The sequence below is a fragment of the Nanorana parkeri genome, unplaced genomic scaffold (genome assembly GCF_000935625.1).
Source record: "Nanorana parkeri isolate BGI_ZX_2015 unplaced genomic scaffold, ASM93562v1 scaffold62, whole genome shotgun sequence".
In the NCBI taxonomy this organism is placed as follows: domain Eukaryota; kingdom Metazoa; phylum Chordata; class Amphibia; order Anura; family Dicroglossidae; genus Nanorana; species Nanorana parkeri.
Window position 1 is genome coordinate 2,459,909 of NW_017306330.1, and position 16,040 is coordinate 2,475,948.

At 42.1% G+C, this 16,040-nt stretch overlaps 1 protein-coding gene across 1 annotated transcript in view; it reads right to left on the bottom strand.

Moving 5' to 3' along the window:
* Nucleotides 1-1,955: 1,955 nt before the first annotated feature.
* Nucleotides 1,956-16,040, bottom strand: part of NBN (nibrin) — a 56,029-nt gene continuing 41,944 nt past the window's right edge. The window contains exons 14-17 of the mRNA XM_018576273.1: nt 14,223-14,393; nt 11,833-11,946; nt 8,023-8,072; nt 1,956-2,019 (exon numbers count right to left, since the gene is read on the bottom strand). Coding sequence (XP_018431775.1) covers nt 1,986-2,019; nt 8,023-8,072; nt 11,833-11,946; nt 14,223-14,393 — 369 coding nt within the window. The 3' untranslated portion in view covers nt 1,956-1,985. The remainder of the gene's footprint in view (nt 2,020-8,022; nt 8,073-11,832; nt 11,947-14,222; nt 14,394-16,040) is intronic.

Consider the following 16,040-nt stretch of genomic DNA (forward strand, 5'->3'; position numbering starts at 1 on the left):
GTTTACATCTGTAGTATGTGCATGCTCAGGAGTGCTTTAAAGTTCTCATCCGAAGCCAAACAAGGACAGCTCCTTCTGCATTAAGTAAACGTATTCTTTTCCCTTTTTAAATATTTAATATACTTCCAATCAATCCCCCAGCACTGTCATAGACATGAAACATCTTCCTGCTGAAGACTGTGTGGCTGGGACGGTGTTTATGTCCCCTATTGCGGGGCTGCATTTCTGGTAAAACTCATGCCACACTTCCTTTTTAAATGATGAAAGCTGTAAATGATTCTTGGCACAGCTAGGCAACATTCAGAACTACTGTATGAGAGATTAAGACTCCTTATTAAAACACCAAAAAGAAAGCTGCCATAGAAACAAGCCCACAGCAATGTTCCTTTCACAAGGAGTCAGGCATTTATTATGGGATACATCTTAATCTTTGCTTCAGTTTCTATACATCTGCTTATGTGATAGTGAGGTGGGCTAAAAGAAACCAAAAGGCCCCTATTAATTGGTGAGATACCAAGTAGAGTCTTCCCTAACAGAAGGTATATGCACAGATCCAAAAAAATGGTTTATTTTAGTATAGTGGGCAGAGCCATGTAAATCAATCCTTTATGCCCCTGTGGCCAATCTGCACATCCAGAACCGCTAGGTTATAGTACAGATACCGCCTAATATTATATTGTCATTTATTACAAACGGCAGACAGCTGTATACAGTTTGTACGGCTAGTTGGCCATTGTCAGCGCATTGTATGGAAATCATAGCCTCTATGGAGAGGAGCTTATGGACTGACTTAATGACTTAACTAGACCCGTTCTGTTGAGGCGGGCGAAAAGGAACCAAAAGCCCCACCCCCCTTAATAAGTACATAGACAATAGAGCCTTCTGAAAACAGAAGGTATTTGCAGGTCTCACTTCCATTACAGATAGTAACATAGTAGGTGAGATTGAATAAAGACAAGGGTCCATCCAGTTCAACCTATGTGTGTATTATCTTGCTCTAACACTTCCCATATCCCTGTAAATTAAGTGAAATAAAGAAACTCGTCAAGAGGTTTCTTGAATTTATCAATGCTCTCAGCGGAGACCACCGCCTGTGGAAGGGAATTCCACAATTTACTACTCACAGAAAAAAACAAAAAAAAAACCCCTTTGAATTCTGAGATTGAACCCCTTTTCCTCCAACCTTCGTGTTCTCAATACAGTTTTCGGATCAAAAAGTTTGTTCCGACTATTGTTGTCCCTATTAACAATTTTGAAGACTGCAATAAGGTCTCTTCGTAATTCCCTCTCTTCTAAGGTGAATACGTTTAATTGTTGAAGACGGTCCACATAACTCAGGCCTTCAATCCCATTAATACATTTTGTAGCCCTTCGTTGAGCTCTATCCAGTTCCAGGACGTCTTTCCTGAGTGTTGGCGACCAAAACTGCACCGCATGCTCCAGATGAGGACGCATAATCTACAAAATCAGGAATTTCAGTACGCAAAGACTGACGGAAAACAGAAGAGATTTACTTACAAGCAGAGGAAAAGCCTTTAATTTTTTTCTTTGATCATTAACAAATGTACAAGTGGTTACATTTTAGGCTTTCTTTATAACAAAAAAAACTGTCCCCATAGAACAGCACCCAAGCGTTTTAAATGGGAGGGGTGTTAGGAGACAACAGAGAAAACATAGCTTCTCACCATTCCCCAACCGTCAAACATCTTGGCAACATACATTCTATGGACTTGAACAAATCTTCTCATTCACTTCCACCTTCAAAGGACTTGCTCATTAGAGAGGGTGGATGTAGTGCTTAGCATTACATTCAGTTTGGTAGAGAAGATCTGTTCCCCAACAACCACATCCTCATGAATTGCGACCACAAGCGCAAACCCCGCCGTCTTCGCTGAAATATCAATCTACAAAACATCAATGTTCTCTTCTTCAATCCACAGAGCCAACTTGTTTTTTTTTTATTTACATCTTGTCATGTATTTATTTTATCGTCTCTTTTTCATGTTCTTTGGATTATATCTGTAATAAGAAAATACAGAGACAAGTTATATGTTGTCTGTCCATGCATTAACCAATGCACTGCCAGGCTCAGGATTTCACTTTGTACCTCATGTAGCCGAATCAATATTTCACAGTCACATTACAGCCTTGGGTTAATCAAATTATTATTTTCATTAAAATGCACCAAAATAGTTATTTGTGCACACAAACAAATAATAAGAAACATGTCACTTTACAAATGTGTGTTTTCTGAAAGAGTGAAACTAAAGGACATAAAACTGTCCAATAAGCGACTTAGGCTGGCCATATACCAGTCATCATAATACACGAACAGTGACTGCAGCTGATTGATCACACACTGCTTGAATTTCGGGCAAGTCAGCAGGTCTCAGTTGAAATGTGGGCAGTGTATGGCCAGCTTTACTCTAATAAAACCTTTACTGCTTTATCTACTTACTGTAATACCAAAACTAAGCCTCTGAAATAATTCCTAAACCTCTAAGTTGAGTGGGGATACCCGATATGTGTAGTGCAATAGAGGACTAATGTATACCTGTGCGTCACAGTAATGTATATATGTACGGGGGTGGGGGGGTTGTGCACCAACAAGCCCTCTGGTGACAGTATATAAGAAAAATTCCTCTTTATAGTTACAGTGAGGGTCTCAACAGAAAGCTTAGTGCTGGAGAAAGAAGCAAAGTGACACAAAGTCCCCTATCTCCATCAGCACACCACATGGCAGTAGCACTGAACCCGGAAGAACTTGTTACTGAGCACTTCAGAGCTCAATTTTGCACAAATTTGAAACGGGGAATATAAATCACCTCACCTCTCTCTATCCTGGCTCAAGGAGCCATAGATGACAGGAAAGAAGGCATAGTGCCAGTCTCATCACCAGCATTGATGTTGGTGGGGGCGCCAATATTTGCATGTTTAGGAGAGACTGCCCGACACATTGCCTTCTGGATCATTTCTACAGACAGGGAAGAGGCATTAAAATAGTTTAATTGCCATGACTTTTTCTATATATGACTGGCCCTCTACAAAAAGATTAGCTATGACTTGATTTTTTGATGCCTCATGTTGATTTGATCTTTTCTTTCTTGGCTTCCCACTAATGATTCAGACTAAAATTTAAGACAGCGAATCCTAAAAAGAGGAAGCGGCCTTGTGACAGATTTCCTCATGTGCCTGTTGCATCAAAGCTAGATTGGATCGTGCAGTGAGGAATGGCTCCATGTCAGAGACCACTACGTATCGGCAGTAACAAAGGACTTGGCAGTGGAAATTTTGAAAGTGCTTTCTTTTTATATATCAACCTGTTCTCATTCTAACAACATTAACATCTTCTTTAAGTCCTCTTGATAGTTACAGTGGGGGTCTCAACAGAAAGCTTAGTGCTGGAGAAAGAAGCAAAGTGACACAAATTCCCCTATCTCCATCAGCACACCACATGGCAGTAGCACTGAACCCGGAAGAACTTGTTACTGAGCACTTCAGAGCTCAATTTTGCACAAATTTGAAATATAAGTCACCTCATCTCTCTCTATCCTGGCTCAAGGAGCCAGAGATGACAGGAAAGAAGGCATAGTGCCAGTCTCATCACCAGCATTGATGTTGGTGGGGGCGCCAATATTTGCATGTTTAGGAGAGACTGCCCGACACATTGCCTTCTGGATCATTTCTACAGACAGGGAAGAGGCATTAAAATAGTTTAATTGCCATGACTTTTTCTATATATGACTGGCCCTCTACAAAAAGATTAGCTATGACTTGATTTTTTGATGCCTCATGTTGATTTGATCTTTTCTTTCTTGGCTTCCCACTAATGATTCAGACTAAAATTTAAGACAGCGAATCCTAAAAAGAGGAAGCGGCCTTGTGACAGATTTCCTCATGTGCCTGTTGCATCAAAGCTAGATTGGATCGTGCAGTGAGGAATGGCTCCATGTCAGAGACCACTACGTATCGGCAGTAACAAAGGACTTGGCAGTGGAAATTTTGAAAGTGCTTTCTTTTTATATATCAACCTGTTCTCATTCTAACAACATTAACATCTTCTTTAAAATAAAACTGTGCCCCAGATCATGGAAACACCAATCGATATTTTATTGACAATGAATGAACATACGGCCCCTGATCATAGTAGTTAACTGCTCAAAATCTTGAAGCAGTTTGCGAGTCATGCCTGAGGCTCAGTCTTACAATGCATCATGGGATTTGTAGTTTCACCACAGTTGGAATGCTGACGCTGCCTACCTGGTCCCAGATTAAATGCCTGCACAGTTTCAGAGTCGGGGAGAAATTGGCCGAGAGTTATTTTTATGCATGCTAAATTATTGCATGCTTTCTACTTTTTATTTATACTCAAAATGTAACTGTGCTGCGTAAAGTATAGAGCAGGCACTTTATTATAGAGGTGCATCGAAATAAAAAAAAATGTCAAGCTGTCTCCGCCCACACTGCTTTCCTCTGATCTGTGACAGGAGGCTGAGCGGTGTGGGAGGCGAGACGCCGGCCGCTCACAGCGCTCTCCTCCCGCAGCGTTCGGCTGCCTGTGACAGTTTCTCTCCTCCCGCTGGGACACAGAGCAGCGCTCAGCAGGGAGGAGAGAAACCAGGGATGCACCGCTGTATCGGCCAGAAAATGGCACTTTCGGCATCATGCCAAGTGCCATTTTCGGCAGATATGTTTCGGCGGCCGATATATCGGTGCATCCCTACTTTATTACAATGACTGCCCCGTCCTCCCTGAATATTCTATACAAAATTTGGTATTTGTATGGGGCTTGTTCTCCCCCACATGACAGTGCCCAGGCCTGGCAATAACCCGATCATACCTGGAAATACTGCTACCTCCCTTTTATTCCCCCCAAAGAGGTGCTGAAAAAAGCAACAGCAATGCAACACTTACACTAAACATTATATTGAAAATAAAACTAAATTAATGGTATAAAAAATCCTCCGTGTAAAATTGTAATCACTGCTGAAAAATATTTGCATGTGCTTGAGTTATACTAACGTAACCCGACATTTTCAGTCTCCTCAATTCCGTTTACTGAACCCTATTTGTTTAGGCCGGGAAATGCTGCAGCCAAATTGCATCATCACTTAGTTGAGAATATAATTGCAGATGGCTGCTGTTTCCAGGCAACTCCTGATTATCCTTCATAGAAGACAGGAAAGAAAAAAAAAAGCACACAAGCGACTGAAAATAACATGAAGACCAGCTCCCCCAGGGCTCTGACAAACACCCTAAGAGTACACAGTGCTCAGCTCTGTGCCTAGGGAAACACATACGTCTTTGCTGCTTTCCAGCTCATATAGACACTCAATATCCTTTATAGGAAGCCCAATCATACAGGTTGGCTCTGATATGCAGGTAGAGAGAGAAGCCTTCCTATCAGGGGCTTCTGTATTAATCCAGGCATAGCTGTAAGATACCACACTCCATTGGTTAGTTATCTGGGAACCCCTTCTCTGCAGTTTGCAATACAGTACAAGCATTCCCAAACACAGCCACTGCAGGCTCCTCTCCCATAAAGACAGCCTGATGTATCAAAGTGTCTGATGAAGTTCTAATACTTGCTTCATCACAGCCACCAACCACATTTAAGCTTGTCTTTGATAAGTGAATTTGTTTATAGCACTAATCAATAATCAAAGCAGATAATCGAGCAGAGAGAGAGAGAGAGAGAGAGAGAGGGGAACTTGCACAACACAGGCCCCAACACCCACTGCACATGTAAGGAACTCTCTAGAATCTGGCTTCAGCTGATTGTATGAGGTTAAAGCAATCCAGTACTAAGAACTCCAAAGACATGCTAGTAGGTTGTTTAGCTCCTGTCTAAATCGTCCCTGTATGCATGTATGTGAGATAGGGGGCAGGGGCTGATGTGAATGTGAAACTATGTAAAGGACTGTATAAATTCTCGGCGCTATATAAATACCTGTAATAAATAAAAAAAACAAAATGAGTGTGCGGTCCCTGCTGATCCCTTGAGAAGATACTAACCTGGGTGCTATGCTGATCTAATGGCTTCAATGTCAATGGAGTCAACAACATGGGAGCAGGTATTATTATACAGGATTTATATAGCGCCAACAGTTTGCTCAGCGCTTTACAATATAAGGAAGACATTACAATCACAATACAAATCAAGACAAGATAGTAAGGAGGGCCCTGCCCGTGAGGGCAGATTAGTAAGCAGGGCAGCAGTTCACATTACTTTATTAGCATAAAATAAGGCATTTTTATAAACAGCTTTACATTAAGCCTTCTGGTTACAAACTGTAATATATATCCCGAGGTAGAAAACTTAAAAGTGGCCCCTCTTGGTAAATCAGAAGCAGCCTGTGTAAGAACACTGAAATACTTGCCCTTCCACCAGGTGTGTGTGTGTGTGTGTGATGACCAGATCGGGAAATGCGGTGCATTGCGTTTTGCCACGATTTTACCGCGTTCTGGAGCAGTATTTTTAAGCTTAAAATGGCCTTTCAGGTGCGCTCCAGTGTGTTTGCATGCATTTTTTAATGCGTTTCCATGTGTTCCAGTCCATTTCAGACCAGAGAAAATAAAACAAGCAGTTTTTTTTTTGTCTTGTCCGGAATGGACTGCACTGGTTTGAACAGAGCCCAGAAATACACAGCTCATAAGGGAAGGGAAGATTAAAGGATAACTATGAAGTGAGTGATTTCCACTCATCCCCATAGTTAGAGCCGACCTGTGACAGAGAAGCTGTCACAGGTCGGCTCTATTGGTCGGGAAGTAAACGAATACATACCGTCGCTTGCTTACTTTCCGGATCGTCTCCCTGCAGAGAGCAGTGACTGTCAGTCACCGCTCCCTGCAGGGATACCCCCCTCCGATCCTCCAGTGCTGAGTGGAGGAACGAACGGGGAGGGGGCGGGCACAGCTGGCTCTGCCTCTAGACAGCTAGAGCCCGCTCTCAATCAGCTAGCTGGGTGGATCTTGGCAGTATTGTCGGGATTCGACCTAGCTGCGGCACTCTTAGTATATCGCGGGCAATAGCCCGCTATATGCTGAGCTTTGGGTCACGGGAGGAGGTTAGTATATGTCCTCCCGTGACCCTAAGGAGAAATACGGGGAAAAACACTGACCCCATAGTTCTCTTTTAATGCTTTGAAGTCACCTCACCTCCACATTATCGCTCAGCCTGGAGTTCATCTTTAAATGTCCTGCATGAAATGATCTTAAGCAGCATGCAGAAAAAGTTGTAATTCAAAGCATTAAAAGAGAACTATGGGCAGAACTTTTTTGGCAGTAGGTCTCTTTAGGGTCACAGAAGGACATTCACTAATGTGATCCAAAACTCAGCATATAATGGACTATTGCTCGCTATATGCTGAGAGCGCAGAGCCGTGCTGCAGCCAGGACGGATCCTGACAGTACTGTCGAGATCCACCCCACTACCTGATTGACAGCTGGCTCTGCTCTGACTCTCTAGAGCCAGCTGTGCCCGCAGTTGGTGATCACTCAGTTCCCAATCTATAAAGCCGGCGTGTGACAGCTTCAGTGTCACGCGTCGGCTCTGACCATGTAGAGGCGTGCATTTCACTCTCCGCATAGTTCTCCTTTAAGGGCTGAATTTTCATTATAACATTTCAAGCTGCTCAGAAGAGAGAATAGAAGAACTGAGACCTTTATTCCTATTCTTCAGCTACATAAAACCATCAACCAGGAATGGAAACCTTTTCACAAACTGTGAGTCCTCAGTGGCTGGAAAATGTTCCAATGTTCCTTATTCATAATGCTGACTATTTTAATGTCACTTGAGTACTATAACGCATATGTAATACAGTGCTGAAAATACATTTCCAGACTCAATGAACAGCCGTCTAAATGATTTTATAAGTGAGTGAGTCAGTGAAAATATTAGATTGCAGATTACAAGCGATTCTGCATGCACCGTAAAAATGAAGCAACCACAAATGTGTATCTGGAAAACCCATCTGCTGTGTATGCTGAAATATAATGGAATGTCCTTAAGTGTATACTGACCTGAACAGATCCTCAGCCAGGGACTGTTCTCTAGCTTGTTGTGTCTGCTCCTGCAAAGAGAGCAATGGGAAGTTTAAATGTTACATACATGTAATTATGCAGCATGCTATCTCTACAACATATTAGGATCACGCAGACAGGCAGAGGAGAAAATCACGACAACGTCATAATGTGTGCTAGAATACATCCGGCCAACATAGTAAAAGAGCAAAGCTACACACCATTGAAGTTAATGCCCCTGCTGTGCTAGGAGGCTTCAGATGCTGTCATCCTCATCCTTGCTTCACCCCACAATGAGTGACGTAGACCAAACATGCAGCATGAAGTAAAGACTGCAAGCTTTTTCCAGGGAAGTTTTTAAGTAGGGACAAGGAGTATGGCATTGAATCACCATGAAAGCCAGGCAATGAGCATTATCATTAGGAGAAGCCAGCAATGTCCACCATCCTATCCTCTTCAGTACAGGCTTCCTATAAAGCAGGGGTAGGCATAGACCAGCCCTCCAGCTGCAGTGAAACTACAATTCCCATCATGTATCTGCATCTGGGAGTCATGCCTGTGGTGGTCAGAGTCTTAGAATGCCTAATAGGATTTGTAGTTGCACCACAACTGAAGGGCCAGAGTTTGCCTACCGCTGCTATAAAGTAATTCTATCATTCTCATCCCCCAGCTTGACAGCTTACAGACACACTCACTTGGAATAAGCATGCAGTTGGCAATTTGGTCTTAAATTATTCTTAACCCTTGCAGTGGGGTTACCCCTGCACTGCAAGGGTTAAGTGCTTGTTTTCATCTAAAGTGTAAGATAAAAAGAAAAAAAGTCACACTCACCTGATCCTGTTACAACGCTCCATCCTGCCTGTCTCCTCCTCTGCGTCAGCATTGGTATGTCCTTATGTCCAATACAATGTGTACTGGACATGATGACTCAATGATCACGTCTGAAGCAGAGGGAGAGAGAGGCTGAAAGGACGGATCTAACAGTCAGCCGGCTCCGAGGTGGACTTGCACCACATGGTCAAACTTCTAGACCCTGCAGGTACTTAAAGTGCAGTGAAAAGCAACATGTGTACTGAACCATTCCACATAATACACTGAGATTAACTTAATAAAGGTGTAAAGACTGCGCACTTAGCAAGTGAATTGAGCTCATTGAGCTTGGTGAATATGGTGAACATGTGTTCCCTTAAAGCTCAGTAAGTAGTCACAAAATCACATGCTGCGGCACAGGCATCTCCAACCAGAAAAAAAACAAAGTTCAAATAGAACAATTACAAACACATTACATTGTGCTGTCAACCTAAACCAAGCAAAAAAATAAGTACCAAAATGGACATTACCAAAAACAAAAAAAAGGGAGGGAACAGTAGTATGCTTGTAACATCAGGCAAAGGTGTGCAGACTAAACAGTATCCCAATAAAGTGTATACCTTGTTTATATTATTATTATTTTAATGTACAACAATCCACACTTATTCATGTACAACAGTCTACATGTATTCATGTACAAAAATATGGTGATCAGGGGTGCTGTACCTTTCCAAGAGCAATTTGCTAACCAATCGCTGGCCAGAATGAGCGAAGCGCACTTTCACTATGGATTTCTCACAGGCGGAGTGCATTTGGTATCACTCCGCCTGTGACGGCGCTATAGAGGAAGCCTCGGCTTGTGCGGCTCTGCTCCCTCCGGTGCCGCTTCGCTTCCTCTAGCGCTGGCTTCGTTGGCACCGCCGATTCTCTCCCGCCTCTCCCGGGGAACTCTTCAAGTTCCCCTTTATACCACAACCGGCCCTGGGATTGGTCATAACTAGGTCTTATATTTTAGCAATTCCCAAAAATAGTATTAGGTCTTATTTTTGGGGAAACAGGGTAGGAGCGGTCAAGAAGAATGGGGAATGGAATACAACCCACATTCTAACCACCTATCCCAAATCATAACGTTTTTGTCCAAGGTGCTCCGATGTTGAACTGTACACTTTTCAAAAGCTACTAAGTGATCAAGTTCCACAATCCAAACCTCCTTGGAAGGTGGAGTGGCAGAAATCCATCACAAGAACACGGCGTGCAGCAAATAATGCTCTAGATACAGCAGCAAGAGTAAAGGAATCCCAATCTGCGTATTAAAATACACCAGGTATGCAGGTGAGCGGAGTATTGGAAATCTTAATAGACTGAATTAACGATACAAATTACTTTCTGCCAGTATCATACCAGTGCTGGGCAACGCCATAGCAAATGGATAAAAGATCCTGGTTCTAGACCACATTTGGGGTACTATGAGTCAGATCAAAAACAGATTTTATAGAGAAATTCTGCAATACAATATGTTCTATGTAGAATGTACAACTGTGTTAATCTGTGAGAGAGGGATAGTAGATGGACTGATCACTGGGCCATTGTCATCCAGACTCCCAGTATCCAATTCCCAACAGAATGGGAAATTTTTGCAAAAAATAAGATAACAGGTAAGTATATGGGGTATGAAATGAGGGGTATATATGGAAATTACACCTTTTGTAACAGTGGTCTGACACCGATTATCCAGGAATTTAGTGGGATAGATCACAGCAACGGATATACCGGGGTATATAGAGTATTAAGGAGTGTATACTCAGCTTGTAACTGGTGAGTAAAAGTCCAGACTCAGAATATAACTGTGAGAGAGTAATAATCCCAGAGCCTAGCCTCTATACCTGCAGTAACCCTACTCCTTCTGCCCCAGCATCTGGAAGAGCTTGGAAGGCTTCAAGAACACTCTAAAGCGAGCTATAAACAGCTTCACATGGATTGGACAAAATTCAAGCCATGGGCAACCATGTGGAGACCACCTGGCATGACAAAGTTCCACTGAAAAATCTCAAGGAGCCAATCAGCTACAGTCATTGTTTTGTATTCTGACAATTGCATGTGCCGGCTGTCAGAATACAATAGCCATTAGGAAAGATACCCCATCCATGGCGTTTAGCGTGCATGAACAAGAGAAACCTTTATGTATATAGCCAGCTTAACACAAAATTGTGTATGGGATCTCAGGAAAGTGATGATTCTACTTCTCATTGAGCGTCTAAAGATTATAGGAAACAGTTCATTTCTGTACATGTGCTTCTTAATATACGAATTCAAAGAAAGTCTATGCGTCTTCGGCTAATGTAATAAACAGGCCCAGATCTGCTAGTGTTACTCAGTTTAAACCTGATGATGTTATGTACAGTATGTGCCACAAAAACGAAGAATAATTCTATGCAGAGCACTATATACAGATGGCTTGATGGAAATTGAGAGCCATTAGGGAAAGGTCTGGCCTACCATGAAATGAAACGTATAAGTCTGTTTTTTGCATCCAGCCCAGAATAACCCGGGGAATTAGATTTACTGCAGCGGGAGTTGAATTAATATGTAGATTATATATTACACCGAGGATACATCAGTGACTACCGGCTATAACCATCTGGTATCAGTCCCACTGCTGGATCCTTGCCTGCTACCATCATGTATGGTTTCTGGTGGACAGTGTTGGGCTTTCTGTCTTGTGAACTTTGACTCAATGCAGAAGGGGAAGACAGAAGTGAAATAGTATGACCTCTAGACTGAAGGAAACGGCTATTTTTTATACCAGCCATTTAGATGCTGGGGTGTACTTACAAGCTAGCCAGATGGAAAGGATGTATAACTTTCCCTAGACACCAAGAAAAATGTGTTGTAATCTAACCAGCAGAGAGAGAGAGATGCATTGCTCACTAACATATAGGTCAAGAAGCACAGTATGTCTTTTCAATTCAAAGCTGATAGTGTTAACTTGTCCTTCTTTACCTCCATCTCCTGACGTAACCATTGTTCTATTTCTGAATTCTTCTTCTTGTCATGAGCAATTAAATCAGAGCCTCCTATGATATGAGGAAAGCTTCCAGCCCCTGGAAAAGCAGTCTGTTAAAATGAATGACAATTAATTAACCTGTTTTAAAAAAAGAAAAACTTTTCTGTGGAGGAGAAAGAACACTTGGGGACAAACACAAGATAATTCAAAAGCTTTGGAATCAGGAATAAAACCAATAGCAGCTTCCATTCCTGTACTTAGTACATCACTTATAATAATGCAGGTGGGTGGGCATAGACATAGCATGGACACGAACACACAATAGGCTGTCAACATGCTACTACAAAGCAAAAAGATTCTGTTCCAGAAGCTGCTCTTCCAATTGCCTTGCTGTATGTGGCTGGGTGCAGTATTGTGGGTAGGCATTGTACTTCAGGAAGGAATGGCTCTGTGTTACTCTAGCATATACATGGCCAGTAACTAGGGATGCACCCATACCAATACTAGTATCGGTGCCGATACCGAGTATTTGGGTGAGTACTCGTACTCGCCCAAATCCTCCGATACCTAGCACGAGTGCTTCCTGTATCAGGAAGCCGGGCAGGGCATCATTACACGCTGCCCGGTTTCCTGATTGGCCAGGAAACGGCTCCATGCTCTCTCATCACTTGTGATGAGAGAGCATGGAGCCGACTTCCGGGCCAATCAGGAAGCCGGGTAGCATGCAATGACGCGCTGCCTGGCTTCCCGATTGGTCAGGAAGCTAGCAAATCCAAAGCCGGGCGGCGTGTAATGATGCAGCGCCCGGCATTCTGATTGGACGGGAAGCCGGCGTCATGCTCCCTCGTCATCTCATGAATCATAATATTAAGAAAGTGACCTTAAAGCATTAGTTTGTATTGCTTTACAAAAAAATGTGACCTGTCCCTTTAAGAAAAAGTATCGGTAATTGGTATCTGCGAGTACTTGATCAAAAGTATCGGTACTCGTACTTGGTCTTAAAAAAGTGGTATCGGTGCATCCCTGCCAGTAACCATATAACAAGCCCAAAGCTAACGTGTTATATATTATCATGCGTCTGTTTGTGAATGAAGCATTATAATCCTCATTTGCCTTGTGTTTGAAAACATATGCATTTTTATACACATTTTACATGTGTTCTTAAAGCAGACCTTCTGCGCAAATAGCAGGTCCTCTTCACTGATGGCCCCCCACCGCCCAAACAAATAAGCTGTAAATACAACTCCAACAATAAAGGTTTCAACAAAAATATAAGATAAAAAAAACTACTCACCTTGGTCCAGGCTTCCTGGAGGTACAGGTGACCTCACCCCTCAAAACCCTGCGAGAATGCACTTAGATGGAAACATGCTCGCGGAATTTCGAATGCCCAGAAGCCAGGCAAGGGTATTTTTTATTTATTGTTAACTCTTTATTTTGAACTTTTTTTTAACTGCCTAGTTTGTTTGGGTGCTAAATGCTGCTTTGGGTCACAGGAGTATATTAGTAAATATCCTACTTTGACCCAAAAGAGGACTAAAGCCAAAAAAAGGGTTGAATACGTTTGGATTTAGTTCTCTTAAATCAAGACCCTGCAGTCATGAAGTTATTTCCTGCCACTATTTTTATTTTTTTTTGGCTTTCATAACAGCGTCAAATGCACATTGTAGAAGATACCATTGATTTCATTGCCCATTTGGCTGTTGATGATTTAATACAACACACACTTGAAAAATCACTGAAAACACCATTTGCCAAAACCACACCACGCTAAAGGTGCCCATATACCGTACGATAATCGTATGCGATCGACTTTTCGTATGACAATCGTAACGTGTGAATGTAGTGCCCGACCGATAGTACTGTACAATCGTACGACTTTTGACGGTCAAGCATGTTTGAAAACTTTGGTCGATCGTACGATATTCGCATGGTTCGTGGCGTTTCCGTCCGGCAAAAGTCGTACAAATAACACTGCGCATGCGCAAACAAAAATAATTGCGGTCAATTACCGCAAGTGGTCCAGGTGTTTTTTTTAACTACCGCTGATTGAACCTTGCGATAATCGGGGCAGTATGGGGCCGTCGTACGAAAATCGGACGACGGTTCGATCATCGGACGAAAAGTTTGTCCCATAATCGTAAGGTGTATGGGCACCTTTAAATGTGAAAAGGAGGATGGTTCAGTTCAGAAGACTAGTATATGTCTCATCATGCAAGTGCAGCCTAAACAATCAATCTAATATTACTATATACATTTTTTTGTTTTACAATTTAACCCTGCCACAAAATAGGGGAGGATCAGCTGGAATGGCAGCCCTTGCAATACAGAATGAAGCACAATCACAGTTGGCTGAAATGATATAAGTAGCCCCTTCATTAATTACCTTTCTGAATTTTTTAAAATTAGGTCCATTTCCTTGCTTGGCGTTGGCAGTATACTGACTGTATGTTGCTGGTCGACTGACAACAACAAGTGTCCGAAATTCCGTCAGCAAAAGTCTGCTTGGAAAGTTATCGTCATTTTCCCCTTTTGGTTGCACCGTCATCATCACAGTCTGTACGAAGGATTTGGAAAGTTTGAATTGAGAGTATTATTTATATACTGTATAAAACTTCCACATTAGAAAACAATCTATTGTTTTAGAGGAACTACAACCCATTCTGTAAAAACATTCTCTCTTATTGTGACTCTGTCAGCCGCACAAACAGGGGCTTCAATGTTATCTCCTGTGTGTAGCAACCCCTCCTCAGCACATAACAGATGAAGTCTGATGAAAATGTCAGCTTGGCCCTGCTGGTTCATACGCTGCACTTGGTGCAATACATGGCCACCACTGCCAGCCTTCTAAAAATCCTAGCTGGCTGTCAGGCTGTGGGCCACGCAATTATAAAATGCAACTGGAGGCTGTAAACACTGTACATGTCTTACTCATACTGTTAATGAACAACTCAAGACATTGATCTATTGCAAACACTATGATGCCCATTTTAATGCATGTCTAGACAGAGCCCATCCATCTCTATGGGGATCAGAGTTGAACATACACAAGGGTCAATAATTCGCAAAGCTTTCTTTTTCTTCATTTCGCCCATTATTTCACAGATCTCACACATTATATGGTTGCTGTGTAAAGGTAGTCAATTCACAAAACTCAATAACTCTTCTCATCTAGCAAAATTATACTTTTATTTTTGAAAGTAGTGGTGAAATAATATGGTAGATAGAATTTTAGCTACTTGGTCATTATTTGACCTGTTCAGATGATACATTAACAACCGGAATTAACAGGGTGATGTTATGACACATTTGGGATGTTATCGGATGCTTGTTGCAATGTGATAAAGTGAGGTAAATGGAAAACAAACCTTTTTTTTCATTTTGACATAAATTTAATGTATAATTAAACTCTCAAACTTTTTTTCAATAATGAATCCAAATCAAACAAGTATATATTGATCAGCAAAGCATTTCTTTACATACTGTATTTCCCCAAGCACTTGCTTATCATGTTTCCAAACATTTGGCTCCACTTCTATCAGCTCGGCTTCCCTGAATTTTCTGTCCAGTACAAGATCACAAGGGACAGAGCAATCTCCATAAGCCATCCATCTACTAGCTTGGATAAGAGTGGAAGGAGTAGGGAGCAGGGAAGTGTCTTGCAGTGCCTGTGTGTTTGTGGAGACACACACAGTTTACTAACACACAAGAGTGGCTCTATAGGACTCTGCAAGGGAAGGGAGCAACCCTAAAACAGGATATCAGGGACAGTGCTTAGGTGACCAGCTGATTCTACAGGAAGCTAAAACTTGTAAACATGAAGGAGCAGCATCCATTGTGAGTGATTTCATCAGCATTTAAAATAGCTTAAAAAACCTTTTAACTTTAATATCACTTTAAGCTGCTGCACTCACATGTCTCAATACACTGTATATTGAAGGGAGAGACCATTAATCTTGCCACTTGCAGCTGTCGTTGCCTGGCTGAAGCTATTCAAGCATCATGTATTTGCAATACATTTAAAAATAAAATATATATATATATAAAAAATGTGGGAAAAGTCATTTTCCGTCTGACAAATTCTGCTGCGGGAGGTGCCATTCATTTCAATGGCACCCCAAACATGCCTCCCACCCACAGCGTGATCACCTGCACTGGAACACACGGTGCTGCGATGGTGTGCATTGTGATTGCAAAAAATGTG